The following is a 19633-nucleotide window of genomic DNA, read 5'->3' as shown; positions in this document are numbered from 1 at the left end:
GAAATGTCAATAACTTTCTGCACATAGCTAAAAAATCATGTGACTTTCTGGACAATCTTTCCAAAACTACAGGAAACTTTCTTTGGTCCTTTTATTTGCGAGAATAGTTCCAGGGGGGATAAGACTGTATGAGGAAATAGGAGGCTAGATTCCAGCTCCAGCTCACCTCTTAGGGTGTGAACTTCAGTACCTGTGAAACATGGATAGAGACTGTCTGCTTAGCTACTGTACGAGGCTGGAATGCATGCTGAGCAAGCTTACACAGTGTGAAAGTGCCCCTGCAAGCATATAAAACGTCACACAAGTGTGAAGTACTTTATTAGTATGCTGGGAAGTTAGAGAACATATCGATAAGCACGTAAGGGCTTCAAAGAGAAGGGTTCTTACTAGAAAGCCAAATATTCCTTAACTTCCCTGAGGAACTGGGACGAGGAAATAGCATTCAAAGTGGGTTTACTGGCTCTGGGTGTTTTCCAATTCTCTCTCTCCCTGATCTATGAGGATTTTTTTTTTAAGTTTATTTAAGTATCTCTACACCCAACGTGGGACTCAAACTCACGACCCCAAGATCAAGAGTCACATGCTCTTCTGCCTGAGCCAGCCAGGTGCCCCTCCCTGATCTATGAGGATATGTAGGAAAAGCTGATACCCAGCTCTCAAGGAACTGCATTTACAGAGGGCGCTCACCCGCACAGAGGTTTGCAGAGGGCTTGTAAGTTACAGAACACCAGAGCACCAGCATCTTATGAGCCACTCTTTCTTCCTTTTGAAAGATGTTGTTTTAAGTAATCTCTTCACCTGGTGTCAGGCTCAAAATTACAACTCTGAGATCAAGAGTCACATGCTCTAAGCCAGCCAGGCAGGTGCCTCTTATAAGCCATTCTGATTCCAAAATTTAAACTTATGATTCTAATGAGAAAATGTATGAAAAATAATGTGCAAAAGATTTTCATTTCACAAACTGACTCAATAAGCAATAATTCTATTAACCAGTGCTTCTAATAAAATGGAATCAATCACAGTTGACTTGTCTTTATCCAACCAACCTCAAGCACATTACAGGGCACCACGGAAATCGCAAAACATAAGGGTTCTTGACTTGATATCTATCCTTTCCCACTACTTAACTACTACTACAGACAGACAGGTACAAGTTTAGATCTATATGTGCTCTAGTGCACAGAAAACCACAGGGCACAGGAGCACCTGGGTGGCTCAGGGGTGAGTGTCCGACTTCGGCTCAGGTCATAAACTTATGGTTTATGAGTTTGAGCCCTGCGCCTGGCTGTGTGCTGACAGCTAGAGCCTGGAGCCTGCTTCTGATTCTGTGTTCCCTCTCTCTCTCTGCCCCTCCCCTGCTCATGTTCCCTCTCTCTCTCTCTCTCTCAAAAATAAACAAACATAAAAACATAAAAAAAAAAAAAAAGAGAAAATCACAGAGCAGAATGGCATTTCCATTACTCACCTTTCTAAAATATGATTATTTTCAGCAAGTTCTTTAACCACTCCTTCCATCTCTTCCTTTAATTTCTTCATACTATACAAACAAAATAAGAATGTCTCGGCTCAAAAAGTATGCAAATGTTTTAGAATTACACCATGTTTTAGTTCTCTGACTGAAGTAAGCCATTAAATACATTAGCAAGTATAGTCACCCACAAACACCAAAATTCAAATAAAAGAGCAGATCACAAACTGAAATAAAAATGAACAGAAACATAATAGTTACCAAATAATAAATTTCTTACCCAAGAGTCATTTCCACTAATGTATTAGAACATGGATAAATAGGGGTCATGGTATGTTTGATTCCACTGGAGGCTGCAAACATTTTTTGAGGCAAAGTTCTTGTAACTAAAACATCGAAAAAAATTCACATCAATCACTGAACGAAGTACAAACTACAGATCTTACATCAAATGTTCCAGGTTTATTAAGCCCTTTATAGTTTTTAAATTTTAATTTCAAAACCATGAATGATACAGTACTAAATGAATACTCTAAGAAAATCTTCTCTTTTCTTTTGAAAAAAAATTTTTTTAATGTTTTATTATTTTGGAGAGAGAGGGAGACAGAGTGCGAGTGGGGGAGGGGCAGAGAGAGAGGGAGACACAGAATCCGAAGCAGGCTCCAGGCTGTGAGCTGTCAGCACAGAGCCAGATATGGGGCTCGAACTCACCAACTGTGAGACCATGACCTGAGCCCAAGTCTGATACTTAACCAGCTGAGCCACCCAGGAGCCCCTAAAGAAAACTTTTCTTATAGATAAAAGAATGTTCTAACATATGCTTTAAAATTTTTTTAAAAATATTTTATCATATGCTTTTAGGGGTGCCTGGGTGGCTCAGTCAGTTAAGTGTCTGACTTCGGCTCAGGTCATGATCTCACGGTTTGTGCGTTTGAGCCCCGCGTTGGGCTCTGTGCTGACAGCTTCGGATTCTGTATCTCCCTCTCTCTCTATCCCTCCCCGACTAGTGCTCTGTCTCTCTCTGTCTCTCAAAAATAAATAAATGTAAAAAAAAAAATTTTAAATATTTTATCATATGCTTTTAATCGTAAGACATCTAAGTTCTGAAAACTTGGCTCAAACACCTATTACAAATGGGTAAACAGAACTGAATATAAGGCAATTTATGTCCTATTTCTCCCTTTTCAATCATTTCAAACTGAGAAGAAATACATTTTTTTTCCTAGTAGGAAAAGAAAGTTTTCTAGATACTTTTCATAGTCATACCTCATTTGTATAATCTTGATACTTCGACACTTCTTCTTCAATATCAAAACACTGATTAGTTAGTGATAATAACTGTTTCCTAAGATGAAGCATCTTTCTGAAAAACCAAAAAGAATCAATAAGCAGTCTAATATCAATGTTACTTAAAAAATACAACATTCACTGAATTGTACATTGTGCAGTCAACCACAAAGCTTACTTACCTCATCCATTCTTCTGACTTATCCAAAAATGCCTCATATTTTTTAACACATTCGTCTGTAAAATGGGTCATAGCTTTTGTTGCATGGTAATACAGTTTTTGCCTATAATTTAGAAATAATCGAAGGTTTTAAACCAATGTCACGATTTCTGCTTCAAATATTAAAAACTTTTCAAACATATAAAACTTATGTTTTCTTAATAATGACTGTTATGGCTTTAGAATATTTATGGTAGAAAGCCAAAGGTTTCTAAAATCGACATTAAAGCAGCAGGAAGCAAAAGAGAAGGTTCATAAAGGAGAATGGTCACAAATACTTATTCAATGAAGTCAAGGTAAGAAAGTGGTTAAGCCTGGCCTTGTCTATGTTCTTCCTTTTGTCCTTCTGCAATCAGAGCATGTGAAGCAGAAGACCACCTCCTTATTCCTCCCTTCTCTTCAACCTCTCAATCAGGGACCAGACACATGGACCTCAAATATGTACATACACAGTAACAATTCTGTAAAGCTAAGATGAAAATGTATTTTTCATTGTAATTAATTTCATTTTAAGAGGAATTATATTAATAACATAACCCTGAAAACAATTGTTAAACATATATGGACACTTACTTATCAAATTTGTGGATCTGTTCTTCATTATAAGCTAGTCCTACAAATAAGAAATATTGCTTCTGTAAATGTAGAATCACAGAGTCATGCAAAAGTTTTTATCTTTTGAAATTATGACTTCAAAAGGGCAAGAGGGTTTTCTTTTAAGATTTTATCTTTAAGAAATCTCTACACCCAATGTGGGACTCACAACTGCAAATCAAGAGTTGTATATTCCACTGACTAAGCCAGCCAGGCACCCCAAAAAGGCAGTTTAGAGTAGATGTCACAAACTCATGACTCATGCTTAGATATGTAGCCCAAGGCTTCATTTGATCTATACAGTGTCAACATCAAAAAAAAAAAAAAAAAAAATGAACTGCCAACATTTAAATCAGGGACATTTTTTTCCTTTAAAAAAAAAAAGATTTATTTATGTGATCTCTATACCCGACGTGGGGCTTAAACCATGACCCCAAGATCGAGAGTCACACACTCCACAACTGAGCCAGCCAGGTGTCCCCAGGGTTTTTAATAAAATCTGTTACTTCCAGCTTCCCTTGAGAACAGGAAGATTGGGCAATGAATTGGTGAATCTGAGTAGTGGCTCTCCTCTTTAGACGGGGGTACTTCTCTCCTGTCCTCCTGTCTCCAGTGGCCAATCATTTTCTTTTCTATGACTGGCCTCTAGAGATTTTGGAGTTCAGGACGCTGATTTAAAATTTTCAAAAGATTGTTTTTAGGAATAATTTTTAGGATATTCAACCTCTTTCCAACAGAATCAAGTCTCTGAAATAAATAACTTAAGGAACCCACCCTCAGAAATATGCCAAATGAATTCAATTGATACAACTAGTAGAATTGATTCATTAGATTAACAAATGGCAATTTTACTCACTACGTTCTGCTTTGTCTTTTTTGAACTGATAGTAATCTCTGTGATGCAATTTAGCAGGACTTGTAGCTTTTCTACACTATATAAGAAAAAAAAATCCAAGTAAATTATGTAAGTCAATGTGAAAAAGGACATTTAAGAATAAGAGCAGAAACTACCAATAAAGTTATATAACCTACTGTCTATCTTTTGGATGAGTGCCTTCTTGATGGGCCCACATGTCTGCCAACAATCCACCTGGAGATAATCTGCTTTCGATATCCTGAAGACTGGTTTCTATCGTTCCCTGAGAACTGGAAAGCTAAATAAAACCAGCGGGTTCAGATGCAGATCAGCAAAATACAGAAACAATAATCAGAATGCCATGAGATCATGACCCGAGCCAAGGCAGGCTGCTCAACTGACTGAGCCACCCAGGTGCCCTGCCCCCCCTTTTTAAGAATAATGTTTATTTATTTGAGACAGAGAGAGCAAGCAATCAAGTGAGCTGGGGAAGGGAAGAGAGAGAGAGAGGGAGAGAGAATCCCAAGCAGGCTCCACACTGTCAGGGTGAACTCATGAACAAGATCATGAGCTGAGCTGAAATCAAGAGCTAGACGCTTAACGACTTAAGCCACCCAGGCGCCCTGAGCATTATGGATTTTAAAGGGAGACTTGAGAGAGACTTTAGAGAGAAAAGGACTTAAAGCAAAGCAGGCACTTGGAAACATCATGAAGAACTTCATGTCAGTAAGGGAATTTAAATATTGTAAATAGTTCCCAAAGATGGGAAAAGGCTACCCCTTCTCTGGAAATCCTTTAGGTATATCATCTTTCTAGGAAAGCTGAGATCTAATCTGACCAGCAAAGGAATAGGTTATGAGCCAATGACTGTCATAATTGTGTAAATACTCACTCTCAACAATTTGGTGTGTATGTCTGAAATTTCACCTAACTCTGCTGCTTCTAGGTTGATCTTCATCAACTTTTCGTATCTGTATGAAAACAAGCATGGAAAAATTCAATGAGCATAATGAATATACAGATTTTTGAATATAAAGATTTTAAAAGATGTTTTATAAATTATACCTGAGTTTTTATTATCGTAACTATTTAAGAATAAAATATTGAATGCAAAGCCTACAAGCAACAGATTCCAAGAAAACTTGATGTCTCTGTAAAGAAGGAATTTTATATACTCCTACTTATAAATTTTTATACAAAATATAAAAGACAACTTAATTTCCAACAGTCTTACGCCATGATAATGGTCAAACTACTAGATTACAGATTGGAGGTCATACTGAATTCAATTATTGTATTTCTTCTGCAGTACAAATAATACAGCCTAGAAAGAGATAAGTCTAAAATATTGTTTCAAAACAGTCTCAGGGATAAGATTAATAAGTAAGAGTAAACTAAAAGTATAATCCCCAAATTCTACAACTACTAAAATACAGTTCTAGAATACCTCTTCCCGCTTCCTTTGTTGACTCTAGGTTCTATATTTTCCTATTCAGAGTGTCTGCTTTGCAAAATTAAAAACTGAGACGTTTCTGTCAGATTACCTCTTCCTTTGTAAGGGGAAGGAGAAATGCCGCCAAATGTTCACTTCGTACTGAGACAACTAAATAATTTTGGCTTTGTGAGGAAGTAACTCAATCGAAAGTGGTGTCTCGACTCAAACACTTGCACAGCATGTTCTACTACGCCGAGGATAACGACATAAGTGAATGTTTAACATTTTCACCACTATTAGTAAGGAAGTAATCTACTTACACTTTCACAGTTTTTTCAATGTTTCTGATGCAGAAATCCAGTGTGATCACAACTTCTGTCTTTTTGTGAACAGTTTCATTATAATCATCTTTAACTAATTCTCTAAAAAATAATAATACCCTCATTAGTTTACCTAAGGCATGATTTGTTTCCTCTTGTCCATCACTAATTACACTGCTGTTACTACTCTTCAGACAAGTTTATTAACAGTCTTATATTATGAAAGCCAATTCATTTTTGTCCCCCTTGGCCTGAGTCTCGCCAATTCACTTTTTATTACTGAAAGCATCTCTGTGACCCTTATACATATCTAGGGCACGGGCCATTAGTTACTACTTATTGGATTAACAGTTTAGAAATCTAAGGCATTAAAATTATATTAAACAGTGTAAACTAAACTACAATCATACAAATAAGCCATATGTGTTATGCTTTATACCACCAGAATTAATTTTTATTCCTCATAAATTATGATCTCTGAAGGAGGAGGATGACATAATTAATAATAAAACTGGAGGGCTTTTGGTCTACATTAAGGGTCAACAAACTAAGGCCTGATGTTTGCTTTTGCTAAGAATGATACTTATATTTTTAAAGGCTGTAAAAAATAAATAAATAAATAAGAGACCTTGTATGGCCCACAAAGTCTAAAATATTTACTAACTGGCAATCCCTATCAAAATACCAGCAAGCATTCTTCACAGACCTGGAACAAACAATCCTAAAATTTGTATGGAACCAGAAAAGACCCCATACAGCCAAAGCAATCCTGAAAAAGAAAATCAAAGCTGGAGGCATCACAATTCTGGACTTCAAGCTGTAATCATCAAGACAGTATGGTACTGGCACAAAAGCAGACACATAGATCAATGCAACAGAATAGAGAACCCAGAAATAGACCCACAAACGTATGGCCAGCTAATCTTTGACAAAGCAGGAAAGAATATCCAGTGGAAAAAAGTCTCTTCAGCAAATGGTGCTGGGAAAACTGGGCAGCGACATGCAGAAGAATGAACCTGGATCACTTTCTTACACCATACACAAAAATAAACTCAAAATGTATGAAAGACCTCAATGTAAGGCAGGAAACCATCAAAATCCTAGAGGACAAAACAGGCAACAACCTCTTTGACCTCAACCACAGCAACTTCTTACTTGACATGTCACCCAGAGGCAAGGGAAACAAAAGTGAAAATGAACTATTGGGACCTCATCAAAATAAAATCTTCTGCACAGCGAAGGAAACAATCAGCAAAACTAAAAGGCAACTGATGGAATAGAAGATATTTTCAAAGGACATATCAGATAAAAGGTTAGTATCCAAAATGTATAAAGAACTTATCAAACTCAACACCCAAAAACAAATAATCCAGTGAATAAATGGGCAAAAGACATGAATAGACACTTCTCCAAAGAAGACATCCAGATGGCCAACCGACACATGAAAAAAATGCTCAACATCACTCATCATCAGGGAACTACAAATCAAAACCACAATGAGATACCACCTCACGCCTGTCAGAATGGCTAAAATTAACGACTCAGGCAACACGAATATTGGTGAGGATGCATAGAAAGATGATCTCTTTTGCATTGTTGGTGGGAACACAAACTGGTGCAGCCACTCTGGAAAACAGTATGGAGGTTCCTCAAATAATTAAAAATAGAACTACCCTCTTACCCAGCAATTGCACTACAGTACAGAAAGAGCCCAAATGTCCATCAATAGATGAATGGATAAAAGAGATATGGTATATATATATACAACGGAGTACTACTCGGCAATCAAAAGAATGAAATCTTGTCATTTGCAGCAATGTGGATGGAACTAGAGTGTATTATGCTAAGCAAAATAAGTCAGAGAAAGATAAGTATCTTATGATTTCACTCATATGAGGACTTTAAGATACAAAACAGGTGAACATAAGGGAAGGGAAGCAAAAATAACGTAAAAACAGAGAGGAAGATAAACCATAAGAGACTCCTAAATACAGAGCACAAGTTGAAGGTTGGTGGTGGGGTGTTGGGTGGAAGAAGTGCTGAGGGGGAACTGGGCATTAAGGAGGACTCTGGGATGAGCACTAGATGTTATTAAGTGATTAATCACTAAATTCTATTCCTAAAAAAATATATTTGATTAAAAAAAATTAACAACAAAGGAGGATGAGAGACAGGAGCTCAAGTTCATAGACCATCAGAAGCTTTCTTTGGTCACTCTCTGTCTCTTTGGATCCTTTTAATTTTGGTTAATTAGCAGGGCAAATATCCCCCATAGTTAGCAGCAGAGAGCTGTATTTCTAATACAAAACTGTCGTGTTTGAAACATGGAATAGATACAGATTTCAAATAAAGTCCTTTATTGGTGAAAAAAAAAAAAAGGAAAAAAAATTACCAACTGAAAAAGCTTGCCAGCAGTGGTCTACATTAAAAACCATTTTCGGGGTGCCTGGGTGGCTCAGTCGGTTAAGCATCCGGCTTCAGCTCAGGTCATGCATGATCTCACAGCTTGTGGGTTTGAGCCCCACATCGGGCTCTGTGCTGACAGTTCAGAGCCTGGAACCTGCTTCGGATTCTGTGTCTCCCTCTCTCTCTCTGCCCCGCCCCTGCTCACACTCACTCTCTCTCTCTCTCTCAAAAAATAAACATTAAAAAAATTTTTTAAATAAAAAAATTAAAAAAAAAAAACAAAACCCATTTTCAAAAAAACCCCAAACCAAAAACCAAAGCAAAACAAAAAACTATTTTCTCATGACTTATTAAACTAAAAGTTAATAGGTAAAAGGAATAAAAGCTTCACGGAGCAGTGACTGTGGTACATAACAAGAACAAGAGAACATGAGAGCTGTTAGTTACAATACCACAAAAGTAAATGGAGTCAACACTCAGATTTTTCCAGAAATTATTTAGTAAAAACAGAAAGCCTTCTTAATGGAAAGAGAAAAGCATAGGCTTATAAGCTGGATATGTGAACACCTAAAAAAAAAAAACCCATAAATTTATGAATTTAACAAAAAAAAGTGTCATTCTTTTTGCTTCTTAAAGCACCAGCAGGATGAGAATGATGACATGCTTTCGTAAGATGGGAAGGATAGGCGTGAGGGAGGTACATATAAACTGTCACAAGCACTAGGCCAAAGGGCATTATGATCCCAGGGAACACGAGGCCATTGCTGTGTGTGTATAAAATTCAAAAGCCTTAAATGATGGTGTACAGAAACTAGAGGCATGATGTTCAAGAGAGACCATTTATTCTCCATTTCTATCAGATGGAAAGAACATCTACAAATCATGAAAAGTAAAAAAAAAAAAAAAGGGGGGGGGCAAATCATATTCATCCACAAAATATTTCTTAGGTCACTTTCAGGAAAGATAATACTTAATTAATCAATATTCTGAGCCAGAGTAACTATATTAACATGATTTACTTAAAAAAAAAAACAAAACAAAAAACAGCTCTTATTGCTTGTCAAGGTGAGTTTGTACTCCACTGTATAATTTCATTTATATGAAGTGTCTCGAATAGGCAAATCTATATAGACAGAAAGCATATGAGACTTGCCTGGGGCTAGAATTCTAGAACAAGTCCAGACTATCTTGGATTACAACAATGCCAAAGGCCACCCACCAAGAGAGTGAAATGACAGCTGAGTCAAGTCCTTGGAAAAAGAATTCATTTACCATCACCTGTACGTACAGTGTGGCATAAGTTTTAAAATTCAGATACTATTTGTCCTATGTATCTCACAAGCTGCTGCAGGAATCAAATAAAAAAATAGTTGCTAAATGTTTTGTACACCAAGTGTGAAACAAATGTATTGTAATATTACAGAAGGGGTGCCTGGCTGGCTCAGTAGGTGGAGCATGTGACTTTGGATCTTGCGGTAGTGAGTTCGAGCCCTACACTGGGTGTAGAGATGACTTAAAAATAAAATCTTTAGGAATGAGCCTGGGTGGCTCAGTCAGTCGAGCATGTGACTCTTGACTGCACCTCAGGTCATGGTCTCACATGGTCTCACAGGATGGAGCCCTGTGCTGGGCTCTGCACAGAGCATGGAGCCAGGTTGGGATTCTCTCTCTCCCTTTCTCTCTCTCCCTCTGCCCCCTCTCCTGCTCCCATTCTGTCTCTCTCTTTCTCTCAAAAAAATAAAATTAAAAAGGAAAGATAAAATCTTTAAAAACCAAACCAAACCAAACAGTAAAAAACCCCAAGCACTTGATGCTTCTTAGTCTGAAGAGGTAAAGTATCAATGATGGAGTGGTTACCACTCATTTTCAAATTTCAGTCTATTACTTACATCAACCATCGTATCCCCTTTCGCATTAATTCCTGATAAAGCAGCAAGGTACTGGCAATTTTACAAGCATAACATACAACTCCTGTTATTGCCTAATGAAGAAACACAAATGTCAGTATTTGGTGCAAATTGTGGTACAGGATAAGAAAAACTTTTACATAAACATTTTCAAGCTTATATATTTTTATCAGGTTAATTTAAAAACACAAACTACCAATTTCTAAAAGCTAAGGACAGATACAATAAATATTTCAGCCTTAACATGATAATGTTAAACACGTTCTGTCTCAATAGAGAAAATTTTCTTAGGAATTTAACAAAAGATATAAGGAAGAAAGAGGGGTGCCCAGGTGGCTCAGTCAGTTAAGCGTCTGACTTCGGCTTGGGACATGGTCTCTCATGGTCTGTGGGTTTGAGCCCTGCATTGAGCTCTGTGCTAACAGCTCAGAGCCTGGAGCCTGCTTTGGATTCTGGGTCCCCGCCTCTCTCTCTTTGCTCCTCCCCCACTCATGCTCTGTCTCATTCTGTCTCTCAAAATTAAATGTTAAAAAAAAAATTAACAAAAAAGAACAAAATAATCTGCATTGGGTAACAATTTTTTTTTTTGAACATTATATTTTTGAGAGACAGACAGGGATGAGCATGAGCCAGGGAGGAGCAGAGAGAATGGGAGACACAGAATCTGAAGCAGGCTCCAGGCTCCGAGCTGTCAGCACAGAGCCCGATGCAGGGCTCAAACTCACAAACTACGAGATCATGACCTGAGCCTAAGTCGGACACTTAACCGACTGAGCCACCCAGGCGCCCCTGCAATGGATAACAACTTAAATGAATAAGTTCCTAAAATCATATAGGCGTATGTAAAGATAATACATTTTATTGCTTCCATTGTTGATAAGATAATTTTAATTCAGATGTTTACATAGTAACTTAATTAAACACTAACCTTAGCCATGCTAGCATCCCCATCTAAATCGTAACGTGGATGTACTTTAGGAAGGGAAACTGAAATATGAAGTAAAAAAATTAAAATCAGAAATAAAGTATCTTGAATAAATTACTATAGCTTTTATACAGCAATCTCTAAATTAAACATTAACATCTACATTACCCCCAAATTAAACATTAGTAACAAAACTCTTTTATGTTCTTTTCCTGGTTAAAAAAAAAATCACTTGAAGCAAAAATGCTCATTCCTTAACAACTAAGAAATTACCAGAAATATTTCTAAGGAGTTTAGTTCTTTTCTTAGATATATTCCAATACAACACAAGCTCAATGCTTCTCTTTAAATCTAAATCAAATCCCAAAGATCCAACAGAAAAGTAAAAATCTGGGTAATTTTTTTTTTCACCAGTACAATTAATAATTTAAGATTCCAAAATGTAGATCTAATTTTTCATAGATTCCAAAGCCTGACAAAGTGTCCTATTCACAGTGGACACAAAAAATATTGGCTCAAACTTGTGATACAAAAGGTTATTTTGAATGTTAGTAAAATACTAAAGCAGAGAGCTACAGTAAAGCATACATGACAAACTACCATTTTATGACACAAAATATTTAAGGTCAAATTATGTTCCTACAAGGCTTTTCAATTTTATTACTAGTCTCATTCAACTTATTTACAAAATTTTTAAGTTTATGAAAATTCTACATTACTGTCTTCATCAATCAACTTTATGAAGATGCCAATCATTTTTACAGGCCATTTTTTTTTTTAACGGCTATGAACAACACTAGAAAAATTCCAACTTACTTTTCTCATATATCAATCCTATGGTACTCAGAGGTTCCCGACTCACTACAAAGATGGGATTTTCCTCAGTAGTTTTAGGAAAATGCTGTGCCAGTCTTCCAGGTTCTATAACTAAACGTCGTCCTTCATATATAAGTTCTTGATTTGAAGAAATAATTTTGGTTTGTTTATATACCAGTTCATGAATACAGTAGCACTGTGTGAGAAAAATGCAAAGGGACAACATTACTGGATGGAGTAAGAAATAAATCTGTGTGTGTGGGGGGGGGGGGAAGGAGGTACAACATTTTTTTCTAAGAGATACTTCAGATCACGATTTCTTTCTAAGAGATACTTCAGATCACGGCAGGTCTATAGAAACACTGTTTTGTTGATGTGGATACTATAATGTCTATTAAACTGAAAATTGCACAGACCTGTCTATGCAGTAATCCATTCTAGAATACTTTTATGTCTGAACACCTATACTGAATATGTATAAGATACAGGATTCTTCATGTTGAATAATGGGGAGCCAACATAACACAGCACTTTAGAGCAAGGACTCTGGATCAGAATACATGGGTTCAAATTCCAGTTATACTGACTTGCGGAAATACCTTAAGTTACTTAACACCTCTATGCTGTTTCCTCATCTATAAAACACAAGCGATAGTACCCACCTCACAGAGCTGTTGTGAGGATTAAATGACAAAGAACTCACAGTGGTATCTGTGACGTGACTATAAATATTTGTTGAATGAATTAATATAACCAGGTATTTTCAAAATGATGTTTTAGGGGAAAAAGTAGATTCTCCCTAAACAGATCTATGCAATCAAAGAGACATTTCAGTGGAAAGGCTGTGATCTGGCTTAGGCTTGGGTGGGCTTTTTAATGTTCACATATGTTCTTAAAATGAAATAGTTGCCAACACCTAACTCTGACACAGATTTATTCACGCTATTACATAACAAAATAAAGATGAATAATACACATTTAATCTAATTTTATATTAATATTTTATTCATTATATTGTATTCTTTTATGTTTATATTAACAGTATATTATACATATTACATATTAGTACCTAAAATATTACTTTATCTAATTAATTTTATTCCTGAATACATTAATTGCCAGTAAAGGTTTTATAAGATATCAGAACTGCTATTTGACTCTTGTCAAAACAGACATTAAGGCACACAGAATGGGTGTAATGTTTTTTCCCCTTCATTTTATTTTTATTTTATTTTTTTCAGTACAAAAGGTGTTTTTATTATAGCACAGGGACAGGACCCGAGGGCAGAAAGAGCTGCCCCCTTCATTTTAATTTTTTTTTTTTAACGTTTATTTATTTTTGAGACAGAGAGAGGCAGAGCATGATCAGGGGAGGGGCAGAGAGAGAGGGAGACACAGAATCTGAAACAGGCTCCAGGCTCTGAGCTGTCAGCACAGAGCCCGACGCGGGGCTCGAACTCACGGACCGTGAGATCATGACCTGAGCCGAAGTCGGACGCTTAACCGACCGAGCCACCCAGGCGCCCCGTGCCCTCTTCATTTTAAAAAACATTTGAGGTCACTGTAGACTGACATGCAGTTGTAAGAAATAATACAAAGTGATACCATATACCCTTCACCCAGTGTCCCCCAATGGTAACATCCTGCATATATTATTATACTATATGAATAGTATATGTATCCTATCCAGGATATGGATACTGATATAATCCACCTATGATATTCAGATTTCCTTAGCTTTACATGTGTGAGTGTATTTAGTTAAATGCAGTTCTATCACATAGGTAGATTTTTTTTATAATATAGGTACAATGTGTTTTTGTTTAGGTAAAACAAATGATTACTTCTCCAGCACCTAATAAGGGGTTTATGCCACATATGCAAATAATAACTACACTAGCTATATTTAAGACTTACGCTTTAATGTTTTTTAAATGATAGGATACTACTCGTAATTTTTTTTTTCTTTTTTCTTTTTTCTTTTTTTTTTTGTAAGTTGGCTCTATGCCCAACATGGGGCTTGAACTCAGGGTTGCATGGTCTACTGACTCAGCCAGGTGACCCTGACCATAATACTCTTAATAAAACCCAGCCCATTTATGGATTTGTGGATGTTATTTGTGGTTATGTGATTATGTAAGAGAGAAGGCATAGAAACAAAAATAGTCTTGTAAAAGTTGCAGTTTAAGAACAAGCTAATTTACCTGTATATTTTATAAAAGTAGAAAATTGATCTTTTTACTCCAAAAATAAGCAAAAAAGAGTTTAGTAAACACTCAAACATAATTTCCCATCCAAGTACTAACCAGGCTCAAACATAATTTCCTAAGTGAGAAGTGGGTAGGTACCTTTAGAGAAGCTGAGACATCTTTTCCTTTTCCTCTTCTAATTTAGGAAGATAATTACAAAACAAAACAAAACATTATGATACAGGATGAAAATATAAAGAGGTACTTACGTATTGTAGCTATGAATATAAATCTTATGGGCTGTCATTTGTTGCAGTGAAAAAACATGAATTATCATCCGATGAAGTATATCACTAGTTTCTGCAAAAAACTGGTCAAAACCCCAACACTTTTCCTGATCTGCCTCAAGGATGTTTGCAAGAACAGGGGTAAGTAGAACTTGAAGACCCCTAAAATAGTATTGAAAAAGTTACTTGAAGAGTGAATGTTACATTCTGTCCAGATACAAAATCATAATATTTACCAACAAATCAAAGGAATTGCTATTACTTAATTTAAGATTTAAAAAATCTGCCAACTTTTCAGAATGTCAGGTAACCTTGGTTTAAAATTACTTGTCAATGGATCAGGAGTTAAGGTATTTTTTAAAAAGTTTGTTTGTTTGTTTGTTTATTTAGAGAGAGAGAGAGAGAGAATGAATATTCCAAGCAGGCTCTGTGCCACCAGCACAGAGCCTGATGTGGGGCTCAAATTCACAAACTGTGAGATCATAACCGGAGCCTAAACCAAGAGTCTGACGTTTAACCAACTGAGCCACCCAGGTGCCCCTGGGGTTATGGTATTTTTATGTTAACTTATCTTTTATTGATTATTCTCTTTGATTCGTCCCTTCCCAAGTTTTCTCATTTTTCCAAACACAATCTATATATGCGATCATGACCTAAGCTGAAATCAAGAGTCAGATGCTTAACTGACTGAGCCATCCAGGGCCCCCCCCTCCACCTTTTTTAAAAAAAGTTTATTTATTTATTTTGAGAGAAAGAGAGAGAGAATGGGGAGGAGCAGAGAGAGAGGGGAGGGGAGAGAGAATCTTAAGCAAGCTCTGTGCTCTGTGCATTTAGCAGGGCTTGAATGCAACGAACCGTGAGCATGACCTGAGCCAAATCAAGAGTTAGATGCTTACCTGATTGAGCCACCTAGGCGCCCCAGGTCAGGCATCCCTTTAATGTCTATTTGTCCATCTACTTATCTAATCAATCTATCAATCTATTTATTTATTTATTTTTGAGAGAAAGTGCACGGCCTGAGCTGGGAAGGGGCAGAGGGAGAAGTGGACAGAGGATCCAAAGCGGGAACTGTTTCCACAGCAGAGAGCCTGATGTGAGGCTCAAACTCAAGAACTACGAAATTCAGACACTTAACTAACTGAGCCACCCAGGCACCTCTAATGTCCTTTTAATATGCCTCTCCAATATATAATTTTTTTAAGTCTACTTATTTTTGAGAGACAGAGACAGAGAGAGCAAGCAGGGGCAGGGGGGTGGGGCACACAGAGAAACAAGGAGAAAATCCCAAGCAAGCTCCTTGCTGTTAGTGCAGAGCCTGATTTGGGGCTCGATTTCCGAAACCATGGGATCACGAACTGAACCAAAATCAAGAATTGGAAGCTTAACCAACTGAGCCACCCAGGGTGTCCCTCAAATATATAATTTTTAATGCTGAATTTATATGCCTTTTGTAGTATACTGCTATTTTTTTTGAAGTATACTTCTTCAGTAAGTAAAATTAATGTAATCATCTGACAATCAACTAGTGCCAATTCAACTAGAGATAATCTTTGACTAGTAGGCTTAGGTTTTTTTTTTTAAAGTTTTAAAAATGTTTTTATTTATTTTTGAGACAGAGAGAGACACAGCAGAGCAGGGGAGGGGCAGAGAGAGAGGGAGACACAGAATCTGAAGCAGGCTCCAGGCTCTGAGCTGTCAGCACAGAGCCCGACGCGGGGCTTGAACTCACATACTGAGATCATGACCTGAGCTGAAGTCAGATGCTTAACCAACTGAGCCTCCCAGGCGCCCCTTGTAGGCTTAGATTAAAAAAAAAAAAAAGAAAGAAAGAAAGAAAAAAAAAAATGGAAGGACCTTTTTTCTTTCTCATGCTTTCAATGAATTACACAATATATTCAAATAGACTCTCAATTACGGATAATTTCAAATAGTTTTAAAAATATATTCTTGGGGCGCCTGGGTGGCTCAGTCGGTTAAACATCCAACTTCAGCTCAGGTCATGATCTCATGCATGGGTTCGAGCCCCGCATAGGGCTCTGCGCTGACAGCCTGGAGCCTGCTTCAGATTCTGTCTCCCTTTCTCTCTCAGCCTCTCCCCTACTTATGCTCTCTCTCTCTCAAAAATTAAAAATAAACATTAAAAAAAAAGTAAAAAAAAATACATTCTTGACTATATAGCAGACACTGGAAAAAATCTTTGTTAAGAGTTTTTAAAGTAGGTAGTGGAGATCTTATTTTTTTTTTATTTTGGACAGAGAGAAAGAGAGTGCACATACAAGCGGGAGAAGGGGGCAGATGGCAGGGAGAGGAGTGGAGGGAGAGAGAATCTTAAGCAGGCTTCATGTTCAGCATGGAGACTAACACACATGGCCTAGAGCCATGACCTGAGCTGAAATCAAGAGTCGAATGTTCAACCGACTGAGTTGCTCAGGTGCCCTAGTAGTGGATATTTTAAGTTTTGACTAACAGGTATCTATTCTCCCTCCTTTTGTAAGAGAATCCATACCTCTCCTCTACTATCTCCCTGTGCAGAGATGGGCATGACAGCCAGGTATGGTTATTATGATTAGTTGGAGGTGAGCAGGTGATAGCATGCAGGTTAGTGAAGTGAGAATCAACCTAGAAGTCTTCGCTCAAACTATCAGGCAAGAAAGTCTGTCTTCCCATTGGGCTTTCAAAGCTTTGAGAGTGTGAGTCTGGGAATGGTAGCAGCCACCTTGTGGCTGACCTAAAGTAAAAACAAATCAGACAGAAGCAGACCTGAATAATTTGAAGAGACCAAGTCTTGACGACACAGTCTGAGTCCAAGGATTCAGCTGGGCTTTGAGTCACATACATATGTATACTTTTAATTACAAGGCCAATCTATATCCTTCTTTACTTAAACCAGCTGACTTAGGTTTTTCTCCCTTGTTATCAGTCTTGGCTAATACATATAAGAAGCGATGGTTATCTTTTTTATAGTTGCTTTATTTTTGATAGTTGTTTTCAATGCTGATTTGTAGTACTTGAAGTCCTTACTTTAAAAAAAACCCTGTAAGATTATATAATATGCTTTCTGTTACCTAAGCAATTTATATCAAAGAATTTATAACTCGGTATGCTCAAGACTAATTAGGCAGGTTAAGACCTGCTACCCTCCTGAAATATGTAATCTACAGTTCAGATTGTCAAATTACTGATTCTAAGTTTCAGCAATTATTAAAAAGCCAGTGTTCACTTCCTGACCCCTTTACATTTTATGTTTTGCCTGAGATTCCAAAAATGAGTATTTTCTAAATCAAAAGTTAACACAAATCACTATGACAATATGAAATTTCTGTTCCCAAATGAAATGAATGTCTCTTCATAATGCTGGCTGCATGACCCAATTTTGTTTTGGAGACTTCTTTAAACAACACACAAAAATGAAACTGTCAGAATAGTTTTCAAAAATGATTTTAGAATTAGAACTCTTAGTTTAAATGAGTTTCGCAGACATTGAAATATAAAATTATAGGTGATATTTTATTAGCTTATGATATAGATGATTTAAATAATATTCAATATTTAAAATATTAAATATTTAAATTCTTTCATTTTTTTAAATGTAGAAAATCATACAAAAAGCACCCACAAATTATAATAGGTAGTTAAGCCAGTAAATCATAACCTGTATTACTTGTGGATTATATAACTGCCATACTCAGGAAAAATGGAAGTTAATTCAATAATCAGAAATTCTATTCTTTCTTCTTTCTCACTCTTTCTTTTTTTTTTTTTTTTTAAATTTTTTTTAACGTTTATTTATCTTTGAGACAGAGAGAGACAGAGCATGAACAGGGGAAGGGCAGAGAGAGAGGGAAACACAGAATCCGAAACAGGCTCCAGGTTCTGAACTGTCAGCACAGAGCCCGACGCGGGGCTTGAACTCACGGACCGTGAGATCATGACCTGAGCCGAAGTCGGACGCTTAACCGACCAAGCCACCCAGGCGCCCCTCACTCTCTTTCTTTCTGAGAGAAAGAGTGTGCATGCATGCATGAGCAGCAGAAGGGCAGAGAGGGAGGGAGAGACAGAATCCCAAGTAGGCCCCACACTGTCAGTGTGGAGCTTGATGCAAGGCTTGATCTTATGAACTATGAGATCATGACCTGAGCCAAAATCAAGAGATGGACGCTTAATTGACTGAGCCACCCAGGAGCCCCAGGAATCAGAAATTCTGAATATTGATGAGTGTTTTGGCTTTATTTCCAGAGTAAAATCTAAAATAATTTACTCTCTACTTTTCATTTCTTTCTCCTTAAATTTTTCTTTGTGATAACAGAATTCATGTCTGACAATAATAATGTTTCTGAGTTCTGGCTACTAAGTTAAAAAAGACCCATCTGAACATTTGGAATGCTGAAAAATGTAGTAGAAAACTATTAATTCTTACCTTTTCAATAATATGAGTACTTTTTAAAAATGAAGATAATACTAAATTTCTCGAGTGTTTGGGGCACCTGGGTGGCTCAGTAGGTTAAGTGTCCACTCTTGCTTCCAGCTCTGTTATGATCTCAGGGTCATGAGATCGAGCCTCACATCAGGCTCTGTATTGAGCACAGAGCCTGCTTAAGATTCTCTCTCTCTCTCTCTCTCTCTCTCTCTCTGCCTCTGCCCCTCTCTGCCACTCACTCTCTCTCTCCAAAATAAAAAAATTAAACAAAACTAAATAAACTTCTTGAGGGTTTGCTTTTTAGAACTCTAGTTATTCCTATTTGTATCACCATTTGTGGTCCATCAATATGGACGATCAATATAAAAGATACAAAGTTCACTAAGCTGGATTCCTACACTGGACAGAATTCTAAGACTAATGATTAGCAATCCTGAAAATGTATGCCTTCTGCCCTAACAGACCTCTGGCAAAATTATGCATATAGATCAGAATCCATCTTTACA

General features: G+C 37.0%; 1 protein-coding gene across 1 annotated transcript in view; it reads right to left on the bottom strand.

The window, feature by feature from the left end:
* Positions 1-830: 830 nt before the first annotated feature.
* TBK1 (TANK binding kinase 1) overlaps positions 831-19633 on the bottom strand; it is a 45030-nt gene continuing 26227 nt past the window's right edge. Inside the window, 16 exon segments of the mRNA XM_030322288.1 lie at positions 831-909; positions 1466-1537; positions 1749-1847; positions 2217-2224; positions 2735-2831; positions 2938-3039; positions 3549-3588; positions 4426-4461; positions 4464-4501; positions 4602-4723; positions 5318-5396; positions 6181-6282; positions 10476-10567; positions 11422-11480; positions 12235-12430; positions 14689-14872. Of these exon segments, the coding sequence (XP_030178148.1) occupies positions 831-909; positions 1466-1537; positions 1749-1847; positions 2217-2224; positions 2735-2831; positions 2938-3039; positions 3549-3588; positions 4426-4461; positions 4464-4501; positions 4602-4723; positions 5318-5396; positions 6181-6282; positions 10476-10567; positions 11422-11480; positions 12235-12430; positions 14689-14872 (1405 nt within the window).

This window comes from Lynx canadensis, chromosome B4, assembly GCF_007474595.2.
Source record: "Lynx canadensis isolate LIC74 chromosome B4, mLynCan4.pri.v2, whole genome shotgun sequence".
NCBI lineage: Eukaryota > Metazoa > Chordata > Mammalia > Carnivora > Felidae > Lynx > Lynx canadensis.
This window is presented reverse-complemented; position numbering and strand designations above follow the sequence as displayed.